We start from the raw sequence: 24,957 nt of genomic DNA, 5'->3' as shown, positions 1-24,957 counted from the left end.
AATAATGCTCTTGCAACTAGTAATGAAACAAACCAGAAAAACCTATAAACTGGAATAAAAAATAGTGGCTTATTTCTCTTGAGTGCTACTGCTTATAGAGGCATAGTTTTAATTAAAAGAGGATGAGGGAATAGATGAAGGTGTTGATGGAAGGTCCAAAAGAGACTGCTGAGAATTCATGAAGGTGACTTTGGTTATTGTCTTATTTCACTTTGAAACATAAGAGAATTGTTCTTCCAAATCTATTTGTAGCACTACTTTTGTGTTTATAAATCAAAGTGTGCATCATTTTTTTTTAAATTCTTAAAACAAATAATGGGAGACAAAAATAGAAATTAAGAAGGAAGTCACAAGATAAATTGAAGAAAGTTAAGAAAGAAAGATAGATGGAAGTATAGATATGTGTATGTGTGAGAAAACAGTGATCACATAGAGTTAAACTGAGAAGAAAAGGGATATTTTGTGTATGCTCTGTACTTCTAGGGAATAAAATAGCAGTAGAGAAGTAATCTTGGGTCATAAAATCCCATGAAGAGATAACTCTAGACACGCTTGTGGCTGTCCAAATTAAGAGCAGAAAAAATGTGTTTGATCACACATTATATAGGCAGGGATGTGTTTCTTGGGAACTTGGTGTTTATTAGTAAGTCCCTTTCTTTTTAAATATCTTTGTGATTATATAATACCATAACATTATCTGCTAATGAAGCATTTGGACTTAACGGAAAAATTCATTTGGGATTTTAGTTATCTTTACATTTCCTTTAACTCTTCTGGTATATGTTATCCTTGCAGTGATTAAAGGTGCCAAAAACTCAGCTCCTTGTGTAATTCCCAGACTCAAACTACAGAAGAACATGAGGCCATTAGGACTGGGAAGTTATTTTAGCTGTGCTGAGTAAAGCACTAGAAAAACCTTCCATTTTGTTTTTGGTTGAATAATCTAGTGTTTAAAAATTAATGCCTTCAAATTTCACTATTAACATAGTGTTATCAGTGCTTAATGTAGTGCAGTGCTAAGAGTGCTATCTGCAGTTATTTAGAGGGTGAGGGCATGCCATTAATAGCAGTGCCAATCTGCTGAGGTTGTTTTTTGTTGTTGTTGTTTTTTGTCTTTTCAGGGCCACACCTGTGGCATATGGAGGTTCCCAGGCTAGGGGTCTAATCGGAGCTACAGATGCCGGCCTAAGCCAGAGCCACAGCAAAGTCAGATCCGAGCCACGTCTGCAACCTATACCACAGCTCAGGGCAATGCCAGATCCTTAACCCACTGAGCAAGGCCAGGGATCGAACCCGCAACTTCATGGTTCTTAGTTGGATTTGTTTCTGCTGTGCCATGAAGGGAACTCCTGATCAGGTTCTTTGATAGGTCTTCTTTGACTAACTCTTAATTTTACGTGTCTCAACTTTCTAATCCATAAAAGAAAGTTAATGTGAGCCTTACCCAAGTGAATCCATGTAAGAAAGTTATAAAACTATCTGCTACATTGTAAGCACTCCATACATATTAGCTATTATAATTATTATTAAGCTAACATTTTGATTAACAGCCTGCCAGAAGTTAGATTTTAGTATTGAGGATAATGGAATATATGTTAAACTATGCCTAGCATATACTGATTTTTCTTAAATATTTTAGAAGGCATCTAGGGTATTACAGTATCTCAATGTCATTTTCACTGATAACCAGATGTTGGTTCTAACTACATTTTTTGAAGAATGCCTATTCTAGTATCATGAAACTTGTGAAAAGTTTATAGTTCGAGTGTTTCAGTTTAATTAAAAAAAAAAAAACTGTTGTTGAGAGATGTGCTATATATAACTTTAGGTCATGTTCTCTGGAAAGCCTTGTTTGAACACCAGTCATGACAGATGAGAGATTCCTTCTACATCTTCTTACAGCATTAGTTCCCTAGCACTGGTCACACTGTCTTTTTCCTCACCCTCTTCTCCAGGTCTGTGTGGACAAATACAAACTGGATATTCCCATTTGTGATCCACTGATACCTCAAGTTCAACATATCTAAAACATTTATCTCCCCAACTCAAACTTTTTGAATGAATTCCCTGGTGTATGGCAATATTTGCTTCCAAACCTATCATAATAGGTATTTTGCTGACCCTTACACTTCAAAGCACACATCCAGTTAATCATCCAATACAGCATTTCTCCTTTACTGTCTCTTTGATCTTTTACTTCTCTCTAATCAACAGTCTCTATTATAATGACTGCTGCTAAGACTGATATCATCTCCTCTGGATTTCTAAGGTCTCGCTCTCACCTGCGTAGTGCATTTTTCTCATGGTAGCTACTAATCTAAGAAAGATATCTAATAATGCTTAAAAAGTCCAAAGGTGGCTTCCCACTACCGGAGACTAAAATTCAAGCCTATTAACTTAACTTATGATACAAAGTTATATGTGACCTGTTCTCTCCTTTTACCTCCAGCCTCATCCCATATTGGTATTCTCACCTGTGAGGTGGAGTTATGCTGAACATCACAGGAGTCACTTGCAGGCACATGATGGGCCCTCAGTAAATGCTAGCTACTATATTTTACCTCCCAGAAAATCTACACTTCTGCTAGGCTGAATCACACATAGGCATAATTTCCCATTTCTGGAATTTAGCATGTGTTAACATGCAATGTTCTTCCATCTTCACCTTGGTGCTCATTACTATCATACTCATATCCTAATAGAAATATCCTTGTTTTCTTGGCATTTCTGATTGCTAGTATGTGAGCTCAAGTGGGTAAGACCATGCTTGTCTCCTTACATACTTTTTATTTAACACACAGCACAATGGTACACAAAAAATAGGTGCCCATTATATATGCATTGATACTCAATAAATTATTTTATCCATGGAAGATCACTATGAAAGGTATATAGTGGGTTCTTTTAACATTCACTCAAGAACAGAATAGATATATTGTAGTTAGTGTCAAAACTAGTATTAGAACCCGACTTAGGGTTTTCACCCCTTATTCATTCATCCATTTATTATAAGCACATTATATGCTAGATATTGTGTGTTTTCCCCATCCATTTATGGACATATATACTAAAACTAATTTCAGTGTGGTTTAGTTAAGTATAGTGAAGTAAGTATAATGTACCATGAGAACCTTTAAAGAGTCATGTCTACCTGATAGAATCAAGAAAGGCTCTGTGGAGAAGCTGGTGTTGAACTGGGTCATAAGGGACAAGAAATAACCAGTTCAGCAGGCAAGGAATAAGGCACAGCATGAGAGGCAGAGGAGATGATATTTCATATCATAAGGTAGATAGTACTGGAACAGGAGAAACAGTAAAAAATTAAAAATAGAAGCAAACGAAGTTTATTGATGTCCTCTCTTTAGGGGATACCATCACTGACTTCTTCCTGAATTGTGGCCAGCACATAAAATAGCAAGTGTTACTTTCTTGGAGGCATTGGAGGATATCTCTTTTCAGTTAACTCTCTTTGTAACTAACCTCTGCCTAATCATTTATCTGATTGGTGAGAGGGAAAATTCTGGGATCCACTGGCCCATATTCTCTTTGGGGGCAGGGTTAATATGCTGAGTGATCTAGCCTACCTCTTTTTTCGACCTTTAGAATGCTGAATAACAGTGTTCTGGTTTCTTATCTTGAGGTGATAGGTGAAGGCCCAGAGGTTGATTAGGAAGAGGGCTTCTCAGCTCAGTAACTGGATGATTCAGGGTTAGGAAGACAATTCTCATTAGAAATAGAAGCCATTTCCTTCAATACAGATTTCAGGGAGAAGGTAAGATAGGAGAAGCTTATATTTGAAACCTGAATTTTATATCTGTGTCTCAGTTGGTTCAGAAGCCACATCATTCTGAAAAGGTCTTCAACCACTTTATTGGTATTAGCAAGCAAGTTTGGACGATTACCTTTCACAGGTGGCAGAAGTCGTAGGGGAGTTCTATAGAAGACACTATCTACAATTTACAATAAAAAATTCCACATGTAGCAGTTATTGACACATCTAATTCTTCCCAGGGAAAACCACATAAACTTTAAAAGAACTACTTAGAATTGCCTGAACTTCATATGGATCACTGGGGGACAAATGGAGCTATAAAGAAAGGTAAATTATACTTTGAATTTACCTACAGTAAAAATGTTTCAAAGTACACTTGGGAAGTTGGGTATACTGCATTATGAGCACAGTTTTGCTAGAAGGAACAAGAATAGACCAGTTAATTTCTCTGATGGGACTCTGAAATTTTTTTATTATAGTCTACACAAGGATTCATTGTAAAGGAACCTGAAAGATAAACTGGTTATGATTTTGTCCCATCAAAAAATAAATAAAAACAGAAAATGAGAATCTACCATAGAGTATCTTGGTTTGGGTAAAATACATTGTGTGGTCTCTTAATCGTATTAGTATTATTAATGTAATAGGCACTTGAAGGGACATTTTTCTTGTAACAGAAAGATTTACAAATTTCAGAGTCAGCTAGAAAAAGGATGTAAGTATACATTTTAAAGATCATAACTGAAAAAGAGAATATGCTATACTCTTTCAGAGAAGTAAAAGGATTATACTGTTTAATCTTCTATGAGTTCAATATATATATATTTCAGTCTGGAGGGACTCCTGTGGGGATTTAATTAACGATATTTTGTGGCTCCAATTAGAATGAGATTCTTAACCTTTCTAATGTGCTGACCTACCTTTACAGGGAAGAAAAATTATACCTCAGGAATACCAAGTAATTAAACTTACATTAATGCTACCAAGAAACGTGAGCAACTTTTTCTCATTAGGAAATACTCCAAAAGGTCAGTAGGTCTGATAAACTTTCCATTCTTAAACATTGTAAACATTTTCTTGACATGACAAACATATCCAAAATGCCTTGTTCTAGTAATACCAACATCTAATATCACCCTCAGCGTATGAGCCATTACTATGCCTCAAGTAAGAAAGGAATATGGCATTTATCATAAACTCCAGTGAGAAATTTCAGTTACATTCCCCACTTAACTCATGCCTGACAGAAACCCTAAGAAGGGGCTAAGGGGTTCTATTTATTAAAAATGAATTGTACTTCACTCGGTACAAATTACCTAATGTACATGTAATGTCTAAGTTTAAGAACAAATGTTTTATCAAGTGAAAAAAAAAAAACAGACAAAAAGGACAAATGTTGTTATGATTTCACTTATATGAGTTACCCGACTTACTCAAATTCATAGTGATAGAAAGTAGAATACTGGTTACCAGAGGCTGAGGGGAAGGCAGAATGGGGGTTGTTTGATGGGCACAGAGTTTTAGTTTGGAAGATGAAAGAGATCTGGAGATGATAGTGGTGATGGTTGTGCAACATTTTGAATGTACTTAATTCCATTGAACTATTCATATAAAATTGATTAAAACAATACATTTTATGTTGTATATATTTTAACCACAATTTAAAAAACAAAGACTTTCATTGAATCTACAATAGGAAAATGGGATACCTTCTTATCTGAAGGTCACTTTCTAAAGGCTCCATCCTACTTAACCACCAAAACCAGAATACAGTGACTAGAGTAGAACTTGTCTTATTTCAACCTCACTCCAGATTCATCACATTTATTTCTCAGTACTTTCTAAATGTGTATCTATTTCCTTGAAAAAAATTGATTAAGGAAATACATATTAAGTACCAACTATGTGCTGCACATAGTTTTAGATTCTGTATGCAATAGTAAACCAAACAGTTAAAAAAAACCAATAGTATTCTTATGGAGCTAACATTCTCTGTCTCTAGCAACATGTTAATATTTATTTAACTACAGTAAGCATTAGCGTTATAAAACAAAATCTCAGTCAATTAACAATGGATCAGCAGGGACATGCTACTAAGTAACCTGTTTTTATGGCTTTTTTTTTTTTTTTAATTTCCTAAAGTGACCAAAATTCTTAGTACTACATGATTAGTTTCTTTAAATTAGTTCTTGCGTGTCAAGTATTTTTAGACCAGGGGCCTCTTAAGTCATCATGTATTAATCATAGTGAATCTTTGTGCCAGTTGTTTCTTAATACATTTATTTATTCTGGAAAGCCTAAAACAGTGGATCAAACATTATTCTGACCAAACCCAAATCATTGGTATTGGCCAAAAAATCTAAAGCTACGTAAATCCTTGAAAATTAAAATTGTCTTCCTTTAATATGTGAGTTTAAGAAAGGGACATATCAAAATAAATAATTAAGAGGACTTTAGAAAATCAAAGAGACCTGGAAAATAATCCATGTGAATGTGCCCTGGAAATATGTCAGTTTGCATTCTTTAGGTGTTTCTGGCCAAGGTATATTGTCAGAATACTGTGAGAAGCCACACACACAGAATTCTGGCTCAGAAAATCCACTTTGCATTCTTCTAAAACAGAGGTAAAGGGAGCAATTGTTTATCCCTTAATAAAAGATGACCACAGGTAAAATTTATGTTTTTGAAATGCAAAATGAAAGAATTCAAAGAATTTTTAAAAAATGACTAAAAAAGTCACAATGGGACAGTATGGGGTCTGAGACTGAAGAGGAGTTTTAAAGATTCAAAGTACAGAAGAAGAAATGTCCTGTTTGAAGATATTAAAAATTATGTTATATATGATATTATTTTGATATTAAGTAGTAGCTCTAGAGAGGGAGCATGTGGGAGAAGTCCCTGAAGTCAAATTATCATTTCCTTCAATATATATTTGCAAATAACACTCAAGATGGCCTTGAGTGTTATTTGCAAGGCTATTCCAGGATGAATTAGGACTCATGGTTAACCCTCTGAAGCATGCCCTATTGTAATCAATGAACCTTTTGTAGTCAGTTGACTGTTTTCCCTATAGTTATTGTTTTCCCTATAGTTACTAGCTCATTCTGGCAAAGGAGTTATTTTTTTCTAAATTTTAAAATAGTTTTCATACGTATGAATATCTCATATATGCAAAATATAATACATATGAAAATAAATGTGTGTGTGAGAGAGAGATCAGGATAGGATGAACTTATATTCTTCTTCCTTCATCCATCCTCCATATTAATATTCCTCCTCCATCCCTACCTACCTAGGTATGTAAGCAATATCAAAACTAATAAGACTCTTTTCCTATTTTTATACATACTGATATAATCCTATACATATATATATTAATCATAGTTTTTGTCATTATTTGTTTCCAAAAAGGATCATAGTATACATACAGTTAAGCCTTGCATAAATCTCTTTCAGGAATCTCCTAGGAGCCAAATTCATTCTTTATAAGGGCTTTGTGTATTAACATTTAAAAATAATCTGTCTAGGAGACTATCATGTGTAGCTGGATTTGGGAAGCATAATTATGAAAACATTTCCTGATTTGGGAGCATTTTCTTTTATTGGCCATTAAGAAACAATGCTGCAATAAGTATCCTGGCAATAGCCTTACTAATTGGTTTTTTATTTCTATGGGATAAATTCCCAATAGTGAATTTGATCAGTCAAAGGGTTTATGTGTTTTGTATTTTAGTAGGTGCTGCAAGATTGCCTTGTGAAGAAGCTTAATGTTTCACATTTCTTTCCTGAACATAGGAGAACAACTGTATGAGTCTGAGCAGACTCAGTTATGCCATAGCGACTAACAATTCTGAAATTTCTGGAGGTAACAAAATGTTTATTTTTCACTTGTGCAAAATCATATCTGAGCCCAGGCAATTCTACAAGGCAATTGTCCTTTATGAAGTACCTCAGATTTCTTTGAAATTGGACCTGTCATTTCAACAATCATCTTGAAGCCACAATCATGAGAGCAGGTGAGAAGAGGAGACAGGCTAACTACAATGACAATTACATGTTCTGACACAGAATTCACACATTTTCATACTGCCCAGTGATTAGCCAGAACTAGAGATATTGCCACATCTAACTCCAAAAGAATGAGGTGTGTGATCTCATGTGGTCAGCAAGAGAAAAGACCAGTTATAAGTATACACTGGGAGTCTCTATCATAGCACCTTTTGTCCCATATTCTTTCTATAATAATAGGTACTTTAATCTTTTTCTTTTTAATCTTATTCTTTCTATAATAGGTACTTCAATCTTTTTAGTTTTTACCTATCTGAGGGGTTTAAATGGTAACTTTAATAGATACCATTCAGGATAATTTACATTTCCCTAATCAATATGACTGAAGGTTTTGTCATATGCTAATTGGCATTTTCAATATGTTCTATGAATTGCCTATTTTTTTTTTTTTTTTTTTTTGTCTTTCTTGGGCCGCAGTCGCGGCATATGGAGGTTCTCAGGCTAGGGGTCCAATCGGAGCTACGGCTGCTGGCCTACACCACAGCAACAGCAAGATGGGATCCCAGCCGTATCTGCAACCTAAATCACACACAGCTCACAGCAAAGCCAGACCCTTAACCCACTGAGTGAGGCCAGGGATCAAACCCGCAGTCTCATGGTTACTAGTTGGGTTGGTTAACCACTGAGCCACTGCGGGAACTCCTGAATTGTCTGTTCTTATCTTTTGCTCATTTTTCTGGCACTTACCTCCCTTTCCAGCTTTATTTCTCACTTTTCCTGTCATAAAATCTATAGTTACCCAAGCAGATTTCTTAATTGTCTCTAAGTATGTTAAGGGCTATAACATTTCTGTACCTGTGTTTATGCTGTTAATCTTCCATAGACTTTCTCTCTCTCGTCCACATTTATCTAAGTCCCTTTCACTATTAAAGCCCAACAAAAATCCCATATCCTCTCTTAACTGTTTGTTCCCATCTCACAAGCCTTTCTTTGCATGAATTTTCTGTATCATTCTTTTGATGCTTAGTCTATACAACCCTCATTTGATATTTAACATTTCATAAATATCCTGTCTCCCTTGGAGAACTGGGGATTTCCTCCTTTTCCCAGTAAACAACCTTCCAAAGTGAATTTCCTTCTTTATATGATAATTCTGCTCTGTTTGGCTGAAGAAATGAAAGGCCAAAGTATTGCTGAAATGCGACCTCTGTCTACAGGTGCCAAATAGAAATGCGGAGACAGAGTTCTGCTTAAAGGAGAAAAAAATAGCTTTTATTGTTTTTCCAGGTAAAGGAGGCTATGGCAGGCTAATGCCCTCAAGACTGTGTCCTCCATTGGGAAGAATTCTGGGGAGATTTACAGTAAAAAGGAGAAAAAAAGAGTAAGGGTTGAGGGCAAATATGCATTCTTCTTTCTTTGGGGGAATCTTTAGTCATCTAGGTTGGTGTCATGACATCTCAGTGTGATCTCAGTCTTCTGGGTTGTCATATCTCAATTTTTCTCAATATAAAAATACTTGCAAAAAGGATATGTTGATCAGAGATTAGGGCAAACTAGGGAAAGTCCCTAAAAAAAAAAAAATGTGTTTATAAGCTCTGACCCACAGGCAATTGTGCTCGGGGTGCCTAATTTGTCACTCATGGGTTTAGAGTGAAATTAAGACAGGGAACTGCACAAGGAAGGGCTCTAAGCTATTCAGTTTTAAACAAGTCATTTCTAAAAGCATAAGGAATATACCTTTTTTGTTAGGTCTGTGAGGTACCTGCATCAAAAGTGTAGATTAAATATGTATAATCTAAGAGATTGAGCCAAAGTAAGGTCCACATTGTATTGTTGCCTATAGTGTCTCCAGCATGAGAATCATTACAATTCTCACAGGGACACCAAGTTGATTAAATATTTCTCAGATCTATGCTACTCAAGTGAGCCACAATGAATAGACAACACAAGGGTACTTAAAACTGAAGTGGACCATTGGTTCTTTCAGACAACTACAGTGTCCTCTTATTAACACAAAATATTTTCCATGGAATTCATATGGATTAAAATATCAACATATCATCCAAAGTACTTCACTTTCTCCAGGGGAACAACTACAATATAAAAGCTAAATAGTACTATATTTAAAATCAATTTACCTGTCAAGTATCCAGAGAAAATTATAAGTGACTCACTTTATAGATGTGAATGATCAGGAAGGTAAGCTACAAAGTTGCTATCCTGTGTATTAAACAGTAAAAATATTATTCAAGACAGCTCATTTATGTGTTTGCAATACTTCACTTGTTAAGAGGAGTGGGGATATGCTGAACAACAATGAAATCTTTTAAGTCCAAATCCTCCAAACAAATTGATCAGTTTTCCTTCCTTGATGATAATTATTCTTCTGACTTAATATCTGCTTTTCACTTTCCTAAACATGCTGAGTGCACTTGACACAGGTCAGGGGTGAGGGAGAATAGCAAGCTCACATCTTAAACCAAAACAAAGATACATTTAGGGGGAAAAGATGGTTTTTATTACATGTAATTGCAATTTTGAATTATTCCATTTATGTGCTAATAGACTGCTAATTGCATCTAAAAACTAAATTTGCATATATGTGATACATGTTGAAAGTAAAATTGGGAGTTCCTGTCGTGGTGCAGTGGTTAACAAATCTGACTGGGAACCATGAGGTTGCGGGTTCGGTCCCTGCCCTTGCTCAGTGGGTTAACGATCTGGAGTTGCCCTGAGCTGTGGTGTAGGTTGCAGACGCGACTCGGATCCTACGTTGCTGTGGCTCTGGCGTAGGCTGATGGCTACAGCTCCGATTCAGCCCCTAGCCTGGGAACCTCTATATGCCGTGGGAGCAGCCCAAAGAAATAGCAAAAAAAAAAAAAAAAAAAAGTATACACTTCCAGTTATAAGACAAAGGAGCACTGGCTGTAGTGAACACCATGATAAACATAATTAACACTGCTCTATGTTACATATGAAAGTGGAAAAAGTAAACCCTCAGAGTTCCCAATGTAAGGAAAAAAAAAAAAAAGAAAGTAAAATTGAAGCCTTAAATCCAGCTGCAAACATTAAACTCTGATGCTACACTGGATTTTCAAAAAATATATATTTTAAATGTCCCAATATAAGAACAAAATGGAATGAATAGGTGGTTCACCCATAAGTAATCAATAATCCACCTTAGTTAGTATCTCCATGTTCTTGGTGGTCACGCATATTAGCATTATGTATTATTGTCATTTCTTTTAAAATAAGTCACCATATTTTGACAAGTAAAAGAATAGATTAAGGGTATTGCTCCATGAGGGTCATAGTTACATTGCTTCTGTTCTTTCTGAATTATTATGTATACATAGTAAAAAGTGACTTGGTATTGCACTTTAATGTAGCTTTTAATTTTTTATATTCTTGGTGTTTTAATATACTCTTATTTACTCAAAGTATATGAACTGTCCAAAAAAAACATGTTAAATCTGTTAAGATTAATAAAACAAAGATAGAAACTTTTTCAGGTTTTAGGCTGTCACTATATGGACAGCTCATTGGGAAAGCTTTCCGTAAATTTCCACAACTGCTTCAAATTTGACACTTGGATTGCATAATTTTTGGATTTGATTGGAACTGACCTATTCAAACTGGTTAGACAGTTCATTCAAAAATGTCAACATTTTTTAGCATAAAGTTGTTATGCATTAACATCTTAGAGAAATAAACAGAAAACTGGGTTGTGTCTTTTTCTCAGCAATTCTTCAAACTTTCTATGCACAGAGTCATGCAATAAAATATTCTAAACTATAGAATAATGGACCTCACGTGAAATCTACTAAGTCAGACTCTCTGGTTTACAGTCTAAAAATTCACATTTAAAGATAACCTGCTCAGGAGTTCCTGTTGTGGCTCAGTGGCAATGAACCTAACTAGTATCCATGAGGATGCAGGTTCAATCCTTGGCCTTGATCAGTAGGTTAAGGATCCATTGTTGCTGTGAGCTGTAGTGTAGATCACAGATGCAGCTCAGATCTGGCTTGCTGTGGCTCTGGCATAGGCTCAGAGCTGCAGCTCTGATCCTACCTGTATCCTGGGAACTTCCATATGACACAGGTATGGCTCTAAAAAGCAAAATAATAAAAAATAACCTGCTCAGGAGACTGTAATGTGTGGCTTTGGAAATCACAAGAGAAGCCCTTATGTCTTCATTACAAATGTATTCCTTAAATATCCAAATAAAAATTTTAAAGAAATCAAAATGTGTTAAACTAGTATCTAGTGCATTAAAATCTATATCTAAAAATAATTTTCACACTTGTTTTATTTTCCCACCATTTCAGAGTGAATTCACTTGGAAATTTCTAACTCTCCACTTCATTTTGCTGCCCAAGGCTCATAGTTTAAAATCTATGTTCTGATTCTAGTGGGGTATGCTCCATGGATCTGGGAGAGTTGCCAGACAATAAGAAGAAAAGGTATAGTTTGGGAGAAAAGCAATAAAGGTGAAAGATATTGAGTAATCATTAAGTAAATGCACATTGCTATATCTTTTCTCCTAATTTTTCTCATTAAGATTTCAGAAAAGGTTACCAGATATATAATTTTAATTGTTTCAGAGGAGATGAAGCTCTTTATAGAATCAAAGTTTCTTGAGCTGGAAGGAATTTAGAGGGAATTTAGTTCAATAGCTACACACTTCACCAGCCTCGCACCCAGTGAATGGCCCTTAAAGCCAGGCTCTGTACCTTGAGCACTCCAGATGCTGAATGTCTTGACAGAGATTCTGAGAGGCAGATCCTAATGGAACAGGGGAAAAAAAAAAAAAAAAAAAGCTGTCATTAGATTTCATTCAAACTTGAAGTTCTTATGAATAATATATAGCACATTCTCAGTTACTTAAACTAAGTGGTTTGAGTTATTTCCTCTTTATATACAACCTCCTCACAATGCTTTTCCTATTTCCTTTTCTCTGTTAATATTGCTATTAATATCCATTTTAACATAGTGTTCTATTAATTTGAATATTCACTTTAATAAAAGTTCAAGAACCACAAAGGGAAAATGAGAAGTATCTTGATCAAAAAAAAAAAAAAAAAAAAAAAAGAGAGGAAAAAAATGCAAAAGATAAAAAAAATTTTTTGGCCATATCCATGGCGTGTGGAAGTTTCTGGGGCAGGTATTGATCCCACACCTGAGAGTAACATAAGCATAAGCCACTACAGTGACTGCCCAGATCTTTAACCTAAGCCACAGAGAACTCCAGTAATTTTAAAAATAGACATCAAGTAAAATGTATAAAATAAGTTATTTCAATCTATACAATGCATGAAATAACTGACTATTCCCATTAAAAGACAAAGACCATCAGGTAAACAGGTGAAACATAAAACTCAGCCATATCTTACTTAAAATTACACATTTAAGAGAAGTGTGAAACAGAAAAGTTGAAAGAAAGGAGAAAGGTAAATGCACCCCCCCCAAAAGAATAAGGAAAAAAAAAAAACTCAGAAGTGACAAAATTTTAAAAAGTGTGATAAGGAATGTATGTCAGGTCATAAATTTATGTGTACACCAAGCAATATATTTAACAAAACAAATAAAAACTATAAGATACACAAAAACAAATTGGCAAAAATTTAACTTAAAGTGTGATATATATATTTTTTTTGGCCACACCTGCAGCATAAACAAGTTCCCTGGCCAGGGATTGCATCTGTGCCACAGTTGCAACCTGTGGCACAGCTGCAGCAATACTGGATCCTTAACCTACTGTGTCACATTGGAACTTGCTGAAATGTAATATTTTTAAATATACTTTTCCAACATCTGGCCATGCCAAGACCAGCTCAGCAGGATGGGGCTGAAGAATGGGTGCTGTGGAACTTAAGGAAAAAGCCAACACAAAACAAAACACAGGGATAGTAAAAGTGGGAACCCGGGGGACTCAAGGTCTCTAGGACCAAGAGCACCGCCTCAAGAAACCACACCACTTTTATTTCACTCTTTTGATGAGATCACATGAGGAGGGGCTAGGGGTGGATAATCAAGCAAGAAGATTGGAAAAACATGTCTCATGACATCTCCTCCTTTTTGTTTTTACAGGAGGACAAAAACACTACTTCCCAAGTTGTTTGCTTCCCCCATCTATAGACAGAACTCAAGTCCAAGTTAAGTCTCAGAGTCCAAATTAAGTCTCACGTAGAACTCCTCGGGCTTCTGCCATGTGTAGACTGACCAGCTTCTAGGGGTGGCCAGAGCAGGGCTTAATGTTCTCTGATGATGGCGAAGGAAGTCTCTGGAACTTGACCATGAGGGGATTCTCGAGGTGCTGGCACAGCCTCCCAGGTGTCCGTGTGAGCTGCGGATGCAGACTTCTTGACTATGATGTGGTAGCAGAGGATGGTTCCACAGGGTAATAACTGTAACCTTTATAGCAGTTGGGGATCTATGCGACCCTTATTTTACAAAGAATGTATCAAAGCTCATATTCTCAATCCCCACCCCTGAGTTGGAGACTCTGTGGGAAAAGGGGCGACGACCGCTCAAACTTCTTCCTGCTGAAAAGGGGCATCGTTAGGGAAAGCAGTTAGGTCTCCACTCATGGGACAGTCAAGTGGGCCCTGACACATTGCTTTGGATACCCCTTCTATCAACATTTGAATATTGATAGCTCTTAATCAAGATGTAATGAAGCAAGAAATACAATTAATTATAATAACAGGATCAAGATCACAATGAATATGGTGAAGAAATATTTTTTCACCAGGAAGAGGAGGTCAGCTGGTTCCACAAAGCAGCTCCAAAAGATGGAGCTGGATAGGACAGCTCATGAATCTACTGTTGAAGATCTAACAGGGAATGAGACACATTCTATGAACAATTAGGAATACAACATTTAGATTTTATAATAGCAAGGCCTTAGTTAAGGAAATGGAGAAACCTTGATTGAGGCATATATTCCTGGCACCCCAGATGGGCGCCACTTGCCGAGTAGTTATGTTGTGAGCCACATGGGACGTCCTCCATTGCCATGTGAATTGAGGCTTTAACCTCTTACAAAATATCTCTTTCTAAAAGAGGAATTGGAGTCTGGAACAATCAGAAAGGCATTGAGAAAAGAATATGGATTCCCAGTCACAACTCAAAGGTTGTGTAAAAATTTTGTAACTGGCTTGCCAGAAACATGAATATGGCAGATTCATGAGGAGGGGCCCAGGATTGGAGAGAAGGACTGAAAAGTGGCTCCGTATTCAGGAGGAAGTCAATAGGCTCTCTTCCTACATTTAGAGTCACTCAGGTCTCCTGAGTGATGATAAGGACAGGAGCCATTATGGAAATGTCCCATCAGTCTTGATCCTGGGCCTGAGGGGTCTCCACAGAGACCTTCATCTTCAGGGGCAGTCCCTCTTCAGTGATCTCCCCAACATATGAGGCACAGCTGAGTCTAAGTCATTCCCATTTGAAGAATCCCTCTTTTCCACAGAGGAAACAGGCTCCGGGCATAGGTCTCTGCCCTAGTCCTCTCACCTTGGAAACTTCCAGATTGACTCCCTGCAGCACCATAACTAGAGCCTCAGCTTTTTCTCTCTCTTCTTGTTCTCCTTTCATTCTTCTTGGCCCCGATTATAACATATTTGAGTTGCTACTCTGAGGAGGTGCTCCAGGTCCTGATCAGGGCCCAAAGCCAATTTTTTTGAGCTTTCTCCATATATCTGGCACCAATTGAACTATAAATTTATCCTTAAGAATTATTTGGCCTTCCATTGTTTCTGGGTTCCTTGGTATATGTTTTCTCAATGCCTTTCTGAGTCTTTTTAAGAAAGCTGATGGACTCTTGTTCCCCTAGTAAACCTCCAATAGTTTTTAATGGGCTTTACTCGTGAGGCTTTTAATCCCTCTACTATACAAGTAACAAAATGATTTCTATGCCAATTGTGGTTATCTCCCTCATCAACAGACCAACTGGGATCACTCATAGAAACCACCTGACACCCTGTGGGGAATCTTGTTCTATCCTAATTTGCCTTTGGCATTTATAGCATCATTCCCTTCATCTTCCCTAGCTTTGATTTGAGCAGTTTCGAAGACTTTATGTATGTGTATGTGTATATATATATATATTCTTTATTCTTATTGGCCTGATTGGCTGGAGACTGTCCAAGAGAGTAATTCATTAACAGAACACAGAGGTTGATGGCCCATACAGACAGGAATCGGCTTCCCCTTAGGGGACGAATCCCATAGTTCCATAGGAACCATTAAGCAGTATGACCCCCTCCGTAGCCCTGCATATATTCCAATGAATTTGATTTTTCATTCTCTTGAAGGTACATAAAGTCCTGTCAGGCATTCCCATATTAACTGGTTTCACCTGACGGTAAGTGAAACTCCAGCCTGTAATTATTTGGAGTGAGAGGCTCTCTTTAAATTAGCAATTGCTTAGGCTAGCATTGAGGCCTTAAAGGACTCCGTCCCCACTCCCTGACAGGCTTTAATATATTCAGCAATGTTAGCTTTTCCTTTTAAAAATCCTGTGGCCTTTTTGCAATCAGTATTTGCATTTTCATATGCTAACAATTGAAAAATAGTATCAGACACCTCAGAGTTAGTAATTTGTCATTTTAATGCCTCTTGTAAATGAGCTAGAAATTCAGTATAAGTTTCCTTAGGGCCTTGTAGGATCTTTTGAAAATAAGTATTTATTTGACCCTTAGATTCAATTTTATCCCAGATTCAATTTTATCCCACGCCATCAAGCAACATTGCCTAATCTGTTCAATAGCTAAATCATTCATTCTCATTTGATCTTGAGGATTACCCCAAGGATCAAGCCCTAACATTTGTTCCATTGTAATAGGCAGATTTCGAGCCTGATTACAATTAGCAGTAATTTGGGCATGATCTTGCCACCAAGACTTAAATTGTAAATATTCACTAGGTGATAGCACAGCAGGGTTAAGTTATGCCAATCAGCAGGAATCATATGATTTCGTTCAGCTACTGCCTGTATGATTCCTTTTGTAAAGGGAGAATTAACACCATAGTTTTGAATGACTTGTTTTAATTCTTTAAGAATTTTAAAAGGAAAGGGCTCATGAATGAACTCATAAACTCCATTAGGGTTGGTGGGATCAATGCCTAGAGACGCTGTCTCCCTGACAGTTACTGGAAAGGCTAAATGTATGGCGTCCAAATTGCCTTCCCTTTGAGCCTGTAAAATTCGCTGTTGAATGGATGATAGATGGTGTTCAGGGATAGCGCTCATTTTCTTTGCAACCCTAGAAGTAGAGGTTTGATGAGTCCTCGTCACCTTACTCCTAATAGGAGGCAATTGAGGAATATCAGAATCAACATTTGGAGCTGAAGGCTCAGGAGCCAAATATTCTCTATGATATTTTTGTTCAGGGACTACATATTTAGGTTCTTCCATCAAAGGTGTAAACTCCCCTTCTTCCTCCTCTAAGTCCTCTGGATCTGTAGAGGTTCTAAAACTGATTTAATTAAGCTCCAAGTACTCCAAATAGACACAGGAATTGAAACACCCTCATCATGCAATATCCTAAGTTCCGTACCCACCATTTCCCATGTCTTTAAATCTAATGTTTTAATGTAAGAAACCAATCACAATGTTTCTCAATAGTCTGAAAAAGTTCCAAAAGCTTACTTTCACTTATTTTTGCACCCCCTTTTTTAAGGAGTTGTCCTAACAAAGAAATGTAAGGACTATAGTTTCCTGAAATTTCCCATTTTACCCTGTAAATACCTGAGAGAAGGAACACATCCACACGATTTCTTCAGCGTGGCCATGCAAAATTCCTCCCTTCTTCTCAGGGCTCCACAGCACTTACAATGAATAAAAATTCCTGCTGTAGTCACAGTTCTTCGTTCTTCACCTGCCTGTTTCCCTGCCCCATGTTGGGCGCCACTTGCCAAGACCAGCTCAGCAGGATGGGGCTGAAGAACGGGTGCTGTGGAACTTAAGGAAAGAGCCAACACAAAACAAAATGCCAACACAAAACAAAACACAGGGATAGTAAAGATGGAAACCTGGGAACTCAAGGTCTCTAGAACCAAAAGTCCCGCCTCAAGAAACCACACCTGCTTTTATTGCACTCTTTTGATGAGATCACATGAGGAGGGGCTAGGGGTAGATAATCAAGTAAGAAGATTGGAAAAACATGTCTCGTGACATGGACAGACTAGTGGAAGAGAGAAATGAAATAGAAATTTAACAATATCATTTGATACATACATTCTATGGATTTAGATAAATTTAATGACATATATCCACCACTATAATACCATATAGAGCAGTTTCACTACCTAGAAATCCTATGTGCCTGCCTATTCATCCCTTCCTTCCCCCAACTCCTGAAAACCAGTGTTATTTTTACAGTCTTCATAGTTTCATCTTTTCCATAACATCATATAGTTGGAATCCTATTGTATGTAGCCTTTTCATATTGACTTCTTTCACTTACTAATATGCATTGAACATTCCCCATGTCTGGAGTTCCCATTTTGGCTCAGTGGAATTGAAACCAACTAGTATCCATAAGGATGCAAGTTTGATCCCTAGCCCTGCTCAGTGGTTAAAGGATCCAGCATTGCCATGAGCTGTGGTGTAGGTCACAGATGCAGCTTGGATCTGGCATTGCTATGGCTGTGGCATAGGCCAGCAGCTGTAGCTCCCTAACCTGGGAATTTCCATATGCCATGGGTGTGGCCCTAAAAAAAGCAAAATCAAAACAAAACAAAAACAAACAAATGACAACAACAAAAATAAAACATCCCCCATGTCTCCTCATGGCTTAATAGCTTGTTTCTTTCTGGGAATAAATAACATGGTATCATATTGATATACCAATGGTTTATCGACTCACTAAATGAAGGACAGATTGGTTGCTTCTGGCAATTATGAACAAAGCTGCTATAAACATTCATGTTCAGGTTTTTGTGGAGACAGAAATTTTCAACTCCTTTGGGTAAATAACAAGATTTGGGATTGATGGATCACATGGTAAGAGTACGTTTAGTTTTATAGAATTGAAATCAGGGTATTGAAGAGGTATTTTCACTTCCATGTTTACTGCAGCATTACTTACAATTGTCAAGCGGTATAAACAACCTAAATGTCTATCGACTGAAGAATGGATAAACAAAATGTGGTATGTGCCTATAATGGAATATTTTATAGCCATAAAAAAAAATCTTATCACATGTGACAATATGGATAGACATTCAAGACATCATGCAAAGGAAAATAAGCCAAATAGAAGGATAAATACTGCATGATTATATTTGTATGACATGTCCAAAGTAGTCAAATTCATAAGACTAAAAAGTAGAATGGCAGTTGTTAGGTGTTGGTGGGAGGCAGAAAAGGAAAGCTGCTACTAAAAGAGAAAAGAGTTTCAGTCATGCAAGATAGAAGAGTTCTACAGATCTTCTATACAACACTATACTTATAGTTAACACTAAAATGCTATACACTTAAATTTGTTTAGAGTTTAGATCCCATGTAATGTGATTTCTTTTACCACAACAAAAAATTATCTACCCTGAGGTAATGAATAAATAGTATTCTTAGAAACATATTTTATAATGTACATTTAAATAATGTAATAATGCAGCACAGTATGTTGAATACATTCATTAAAGCAATACCATCTAGATCCATAACTACAAATGGCAGTCTTAGAAACACCATTTATTCAGGTAAGAAGAAAGTTTAAAAAATGAAAGAACTAAGGATTTATCATAACAAATTTGAAAAGCGCAAAAGCATGAAACAAAGAATACAGAAGTCCCAGAATGGATATTTGTCCAAGTATTCTGTGTCTTGTTTTACAGTTCTGAAGAATCCAGAAAAGAGTTTTAAACAAGGAAGTAACAAAAGGAAAGAGGTGTTTTCATATGAGTAGTCTGAAAAAAAAATACACAAAATAACAGAAAATTAGAGAAATATTGGACAGAGCACCAATTAAAATATGTTGGCACAAGTCTAATTCGCAAACACATAGCACCTGGACTGGTAAGAATGTGAAGAGAAATAAACACAGATGTTTTCAAAGAACATCAACAAACAATGGATAAAAGGATGCAGAGAACGAGAAAATAGGTAGAGAAAAGGATGATTCTGAAATATCAATCCACGGTGAAAGCATTAAATTCACTGAAAGATCTGATTAATTTTGACAAAAACAATAGCTAAATTCAGTAGCATTGCTAAGAGTAGATGGGAGAGATTTTAACACTGATTCACATTCCATTCCTTGAAAATACAACTTCAAGTGTAATCTAAGTACACAGTCTCTTTAGTTTTTAAATACAGTGTTTGTTGTTTATTTATTTATTTCCCCAATGCTATATTTTTTTTCTACTGTACAGCATGGTGACCCAGTTACACACACATGTATACATTCTTTTTTCTCACATTATCATGTTCCATTATAAGTGACTAATCATAGTTCCCAGTGCTACACAGCAGGATCTCATTGCTAATCTATTCAGATACTTTTCTTATATACTCCCTGTCAATGGCTCACCTCTATGCCACACACATAGAAATTAGTGGGCCACCTCTGTGTTAATTTCATATAACGTAAGAATATAAAGTAGAAATCCTCAACAAGATGTTTAAGATGCCAAATGAACCCTGGAGGGCGGGAGCTTAGTAAATATTCTCAGCTGAGGATATCAACTTACTATTTTCCGTATGATCTCAGCCCAGGTTCTTTATCCTTCCTAAACCTTGGTACTCTTATCTGTAGAGTGTCCAGACTCCTATTGTGCTAGAGAGCCTCTAATATGTGAAGTCTGGCAACACTTCACATGTAAAACAACTAATATTCAGGAGATACCTTGGGATGTTTATATAAAACTTGTTTTAACATCCCATGCATGAGTCCCCTGATGAGAAATACTATCTTAAGAATGATTATAACTGTTTACAATTTTACCATCTTTAATGATGGCACTTATTTATTCAGTAGTCATATATCAGGTGTTATATTTGGCATGCTACCGTGTTAATCCTTAGAGCATTACAGCAAAATGATTGTTAATTTCTCTCATTTTTACCAATGAGGAAGTTGAGGCTCAGGATAAATATCTTGCCAGAGACCATTCAACTGTTAAGAAACAGAATCAGAATACCCAAGTCTATTGACTATAGCCTAGGCCTATCATTTTCCAGTGAATTATGTCTTGTTTGCAACATTCAAATCTTAGATTAGAAACAGAGTAGAACATGATACATAGCTGCCATTTGAAACATTGAGTCCAAAAGCCAAAGTGCTTTCCATTCAATTACCACAAATAATTTAAGTATCATCTCTTTATGTTTTAGCTACTTATGATAGGAATGGTTAAAATGCTCCAACATTTCTACAATTTCTTCAACGGAATATATAACTCAAAAAATGATTATTTCTTAGTGATTTAATCTCATCATTGTTAATGTGTATTATTAAATTGCATAAATGTTTTGCTTTATATATTTCAATAATGCCTTATATTTGGGGGATTTGCATTAAGTAAATTGGATTTCTTCCTCTGTTGATAGCTGTCATTTTTTTTCTTTCTCATATTTGTATGTTCCATTGTTTCTAATCTGCTGTTTTATTTTGATGCTCAATTATGAGAACTTGATGTGTGCTTTAGGAAGATTTTAATCTCCCATGAAATAAGCCATTTGGACTTTGTTTTACATCATTGATGCTCAGAGGACCTTTTCACTTGTGTCTGAGCTCACAGTTTAATGCCTCAGATAAATTTAAACTTGAAGCAAACTGTACCACAGAGGAAAAAGAAAAAAAGGGCTAGATTGTTCTTTTGCAGTTTTAATATATTACTAAGAAGTCCAGATTATAGTATTCAAGAAGTTGTAATAAACTGGCACTATCTGGTGGAAATCAACATTCAATGTTAGTATATATGCCATGAATCTCTAAAATATGCATTTTAAGGTAAAAGGAAAATAATAATATCACAATCAGCAGGATGGGAGGAAGAGCTATGTATAGTTTGAAAAAATATATCCAGTATAATTTTCCTTTTTTAAAAACCCAGGTTTCTACTGAATAATAATAATATTGTTATATTACAATTATGTTAGTAATAAACATAACCTAATATGTAACATATATTAATAATATTTCTAATAAAGGATCAGAAGATTTTTTTGACTGGTATGAATCCAGAAGAAAACAAGAAAGTGTTCTGAGGCTTAGGTCCAAACATTTGAATAGTGCTGATATGCACTGCAATTTTTAAGAGACAAAAAAACCCCAAAATAAAAACTTATGTGGAAACACAAAAGACATTGAATAGCCAAAACAATCTTGAGAAGGAAGAATGGAGAAATCAGGCTCCCTGACTTTGGACTAAACTATAAAGCTATAGTCATCAAAGCATTATGCTACTGTCACAAAAACAGACACACAGACCAGTGAAACAGGATAGAAAGCCCAGAAAGAAATCCATACACTTATGGTTAATTAATCTATGATAAAGGAGACAAAATATACAATGGAGAAAAGACAATTTCTCCAACAAGCAGTTCTAGAAAAACTTTACAGCTACACATAAAAGAATGAAATTAGAACATCCTCTAACAGCACATACAAAATAAATTCAAAATGGATTAAAGACCTAAATGTAAGACCAGATACTATAAAAGTACCAAAGGAAAATATAAGCAGAATACTCTTTAATGTAAATTACAACAGTATTTTTGGGGATCCATCTCCTAGAGCAATGCAAATAAAAACAAAAATAAACAAATGGGACATAATTAAACTTAAATACTTTTGTACAGCAAAGGAAACTATAAACAAAACAACCCACAAACTGGGAGAAAGTATTTGCAAATAATGGTATTGACAAGGGACTAATTTCCAAAATATGCAGTTAATATAGTTTAATTTTTTTTTTTTTTTTTTTTTTTTTTTTTGCATTTAGGGCTGCACCCATGGCCTATGGAAGTTCCCAGGCTAGGGGTCGAATTGGGGCTACAGCTGCTGGGCCTACACCACAACCATAGCAACATGAGATCTGAGCCGCATCTGTGACCTACATCACAGCTCATAGCAATGCTGGATTCCTGACCTACTGAACAAGGCCAGGGATCGAACCTGCATCTCATGGATATAGGTTAATATTTTAAAAAATAACTCAATCAAAAATGGGCATAATACTTAAATAGACATTTGCCTAGAGAAGACATATAGAAGGCCAACAGGTACATAAAAAGATTCTCAATATTGCTAATTATTAGAAAAATGCTAATCAAAACTACCATGATAAAAAATCACTTCACATTGGTTAGAATGGTCATTATTAAAAAGTCTAAAAATTATAAATGCTCAAGAGTGTTTGGAGTAAAGGGAACCCTCCTAACAGAATGGAGGCTCCTCAAAAAACAAAATAAAGTTGCCGTATGATCTAGCGATCCCACTCCTGGGCATATATTTGAAGACAACTTTAATCTGAAAAGACAGATGTTCCACGGTGTTGTTATCATTTATATGTGGGAATCTTAAAAAATTATACAAATGAACTTATTTACAAAACAGAAATAGACTCACAGACCTATAACATAAACTTATGGTTACCAAAGGAAATATCAGGGCTGGTGGGGGTGGGGGGGTAGATGAGTAATTTGGGATTAATAGATACATATTACTATATATAAAATAGAGAAACAAGGACATACTCCATAGCATAAGGAACTATATTCAATATCATAATAATCTTTAATGGAAAAGGATTTTAAAAAGAAGATAGATGATTGATAAACAGAGCTGAATCATTTTGCTGTACACCTGAAACTAACACAATATTGTAAATTAACTACACTACAATTTTAAAAAAGAAAGCAAGAGACGATCTAGTTTTGCTCAAAGCTCTAGCTAGTGATAGGAAAGAAAGAAAAGTCATTTCATATGGTACTGAAAACAAGTTAGAAAAACGTGAGGAACAGGAATTCTATTCAATGAGGCTGGTGAGATGTTTGTGGGCAGGGAAACTAGAAAATTAATTAGAAATCAAGGTAGAAGTCCTGCCATGTTGACTGGGTGGCTTATTAAGGTAAGAAAATGGCAATAACTGGGTCGAGACTCTGATGGGCAGAATGAATAGCTAACATAGAGCCACAAAACAGATTACACTCCCTCTCCCTGTGGAAATGGATCTTTCTTGCTTAACCTGGTTTCAGCAACTGGGTGGGAATAAATCTGGCTTTAGTGAAGGAGATTGCAGATGCTAATAACCTCAGAATAATCCACTTAAAATCAGATCTCATCAGTTCTTTCAGTGCTTAAAATTCTTCAGCATCTCCATATTGTTTTCGGAATTAAGGAATTAATTCTACACTCCCTAAAAGACTTCGAAGTCTCATTGATATCTGCTTCTCTAGCCTTAGTATTAATCACTTTTTATATCACATTCTACACTGATGATCTTCCAAATGTCCTTCTTAATGTGGCCATATTTTCCGGCCTCCAGGCTTGTACACATGCTATTCCCTCAGCTGGAAGAACCCTTAACATTTTTCTTCCCCAGGATAATTCAGTTTAAATAATATATTTTCCATTAATTCCCACAGACTAGGGTGTTTAATTGCTATGTGGTGTTATTCTACATTCCTGCTAGCAGTCTTTGCACAGTGTATTGTCATTCTGTTTTTCTGTATTACTGGCTCAAATAGAAACTGCAAGTGAGCAGAAGCTTTATCTATGTTGCCAGCAATTTCATCTTCCAAGCTTAGCTCAGGGCCTGGCACATAGTAAGTTCTTAATAAACATTTATTATTTAATCAATACTAATAATGGGATGGCTAGATGGAAGAGAGTAGATACATGGATAACCAACATGGACTTTTTTGGAGTCATTAGAGTTGTAAGAAAAGCAAACTCCAAACTCTGGATTTGTTTTTTCTCAGGTCCCATGACAACTTTGAAAAAAATGGATGGTAATTTTTCCTTGATGTTTTCTCACTGTGTACAACATATAGCAATTTATGAATACCAAGAACAATGTATTTATAGAATAGAACAATTTTAACATCAACAAGAACTATATATTCTTTTGTTGTTCAAAAAGGATGTCACATTTCAATATAATTGCTTAGCATTTTTAGTGAGCTATTTATAATCAATGCAGCAACTTAAAATAAATGTTTTTGC

General features: G+C 35.9%; 1 protein-coding gene across 1 annotated transcript in view; it reads right to left on the bottom strand.

Annotated features, from left to right (window-relative positions):
• Window positions 9,031-24,957, bottom strand: part of LOC110259585 — a 113,918-nt gene continuing 97,991 nt past the window's right edge. Inside the window, exons 3-6 of the mRNA XM_021085070.1 lie at window positions 17,532-17,866; window positions 12,514-12,565; window positions 9,919-10,000; window positions 9,031-9,346 (exon numbers count right to left, since the gene is read on the bottom strand). Coding sequence (XP_020940729.1) covers window positions 9,956-10,000; window positions 12,514-12,565; window positions 17,532-17,866 — 432 coding nt within the window. The 3' untranslated portion in view covers window positions 9,031-9,346; window positions 9,919-9,955. The remainder of the gene's footprint in view (window positions 9,347-9,918; window positions 10,001-12,513; window positions 12,566-17,531; window positions 17,867-24,957) is intronic.

The sequence above is a fragment of the Sus scrofa genome, chromosome 1 (assembly GCF_000003025.6).
Source record: "Sus scrofa isolate TJ Tabasco breed Duroc chromosome 1, Sscrofa11.1, whole genome shotgun sequence".
In the NCBI taxonomy this organism is placed as follows: Eukaryota; Metazoa; Chordata; class Mammalia; order Artiodactyla; family Suidae; genus Sus; species Sus scrofa.
Note: the sequence above shows the minus strand (reverse complement) of the source record. Positions and strands in the feature narration are given on the sequence as shown.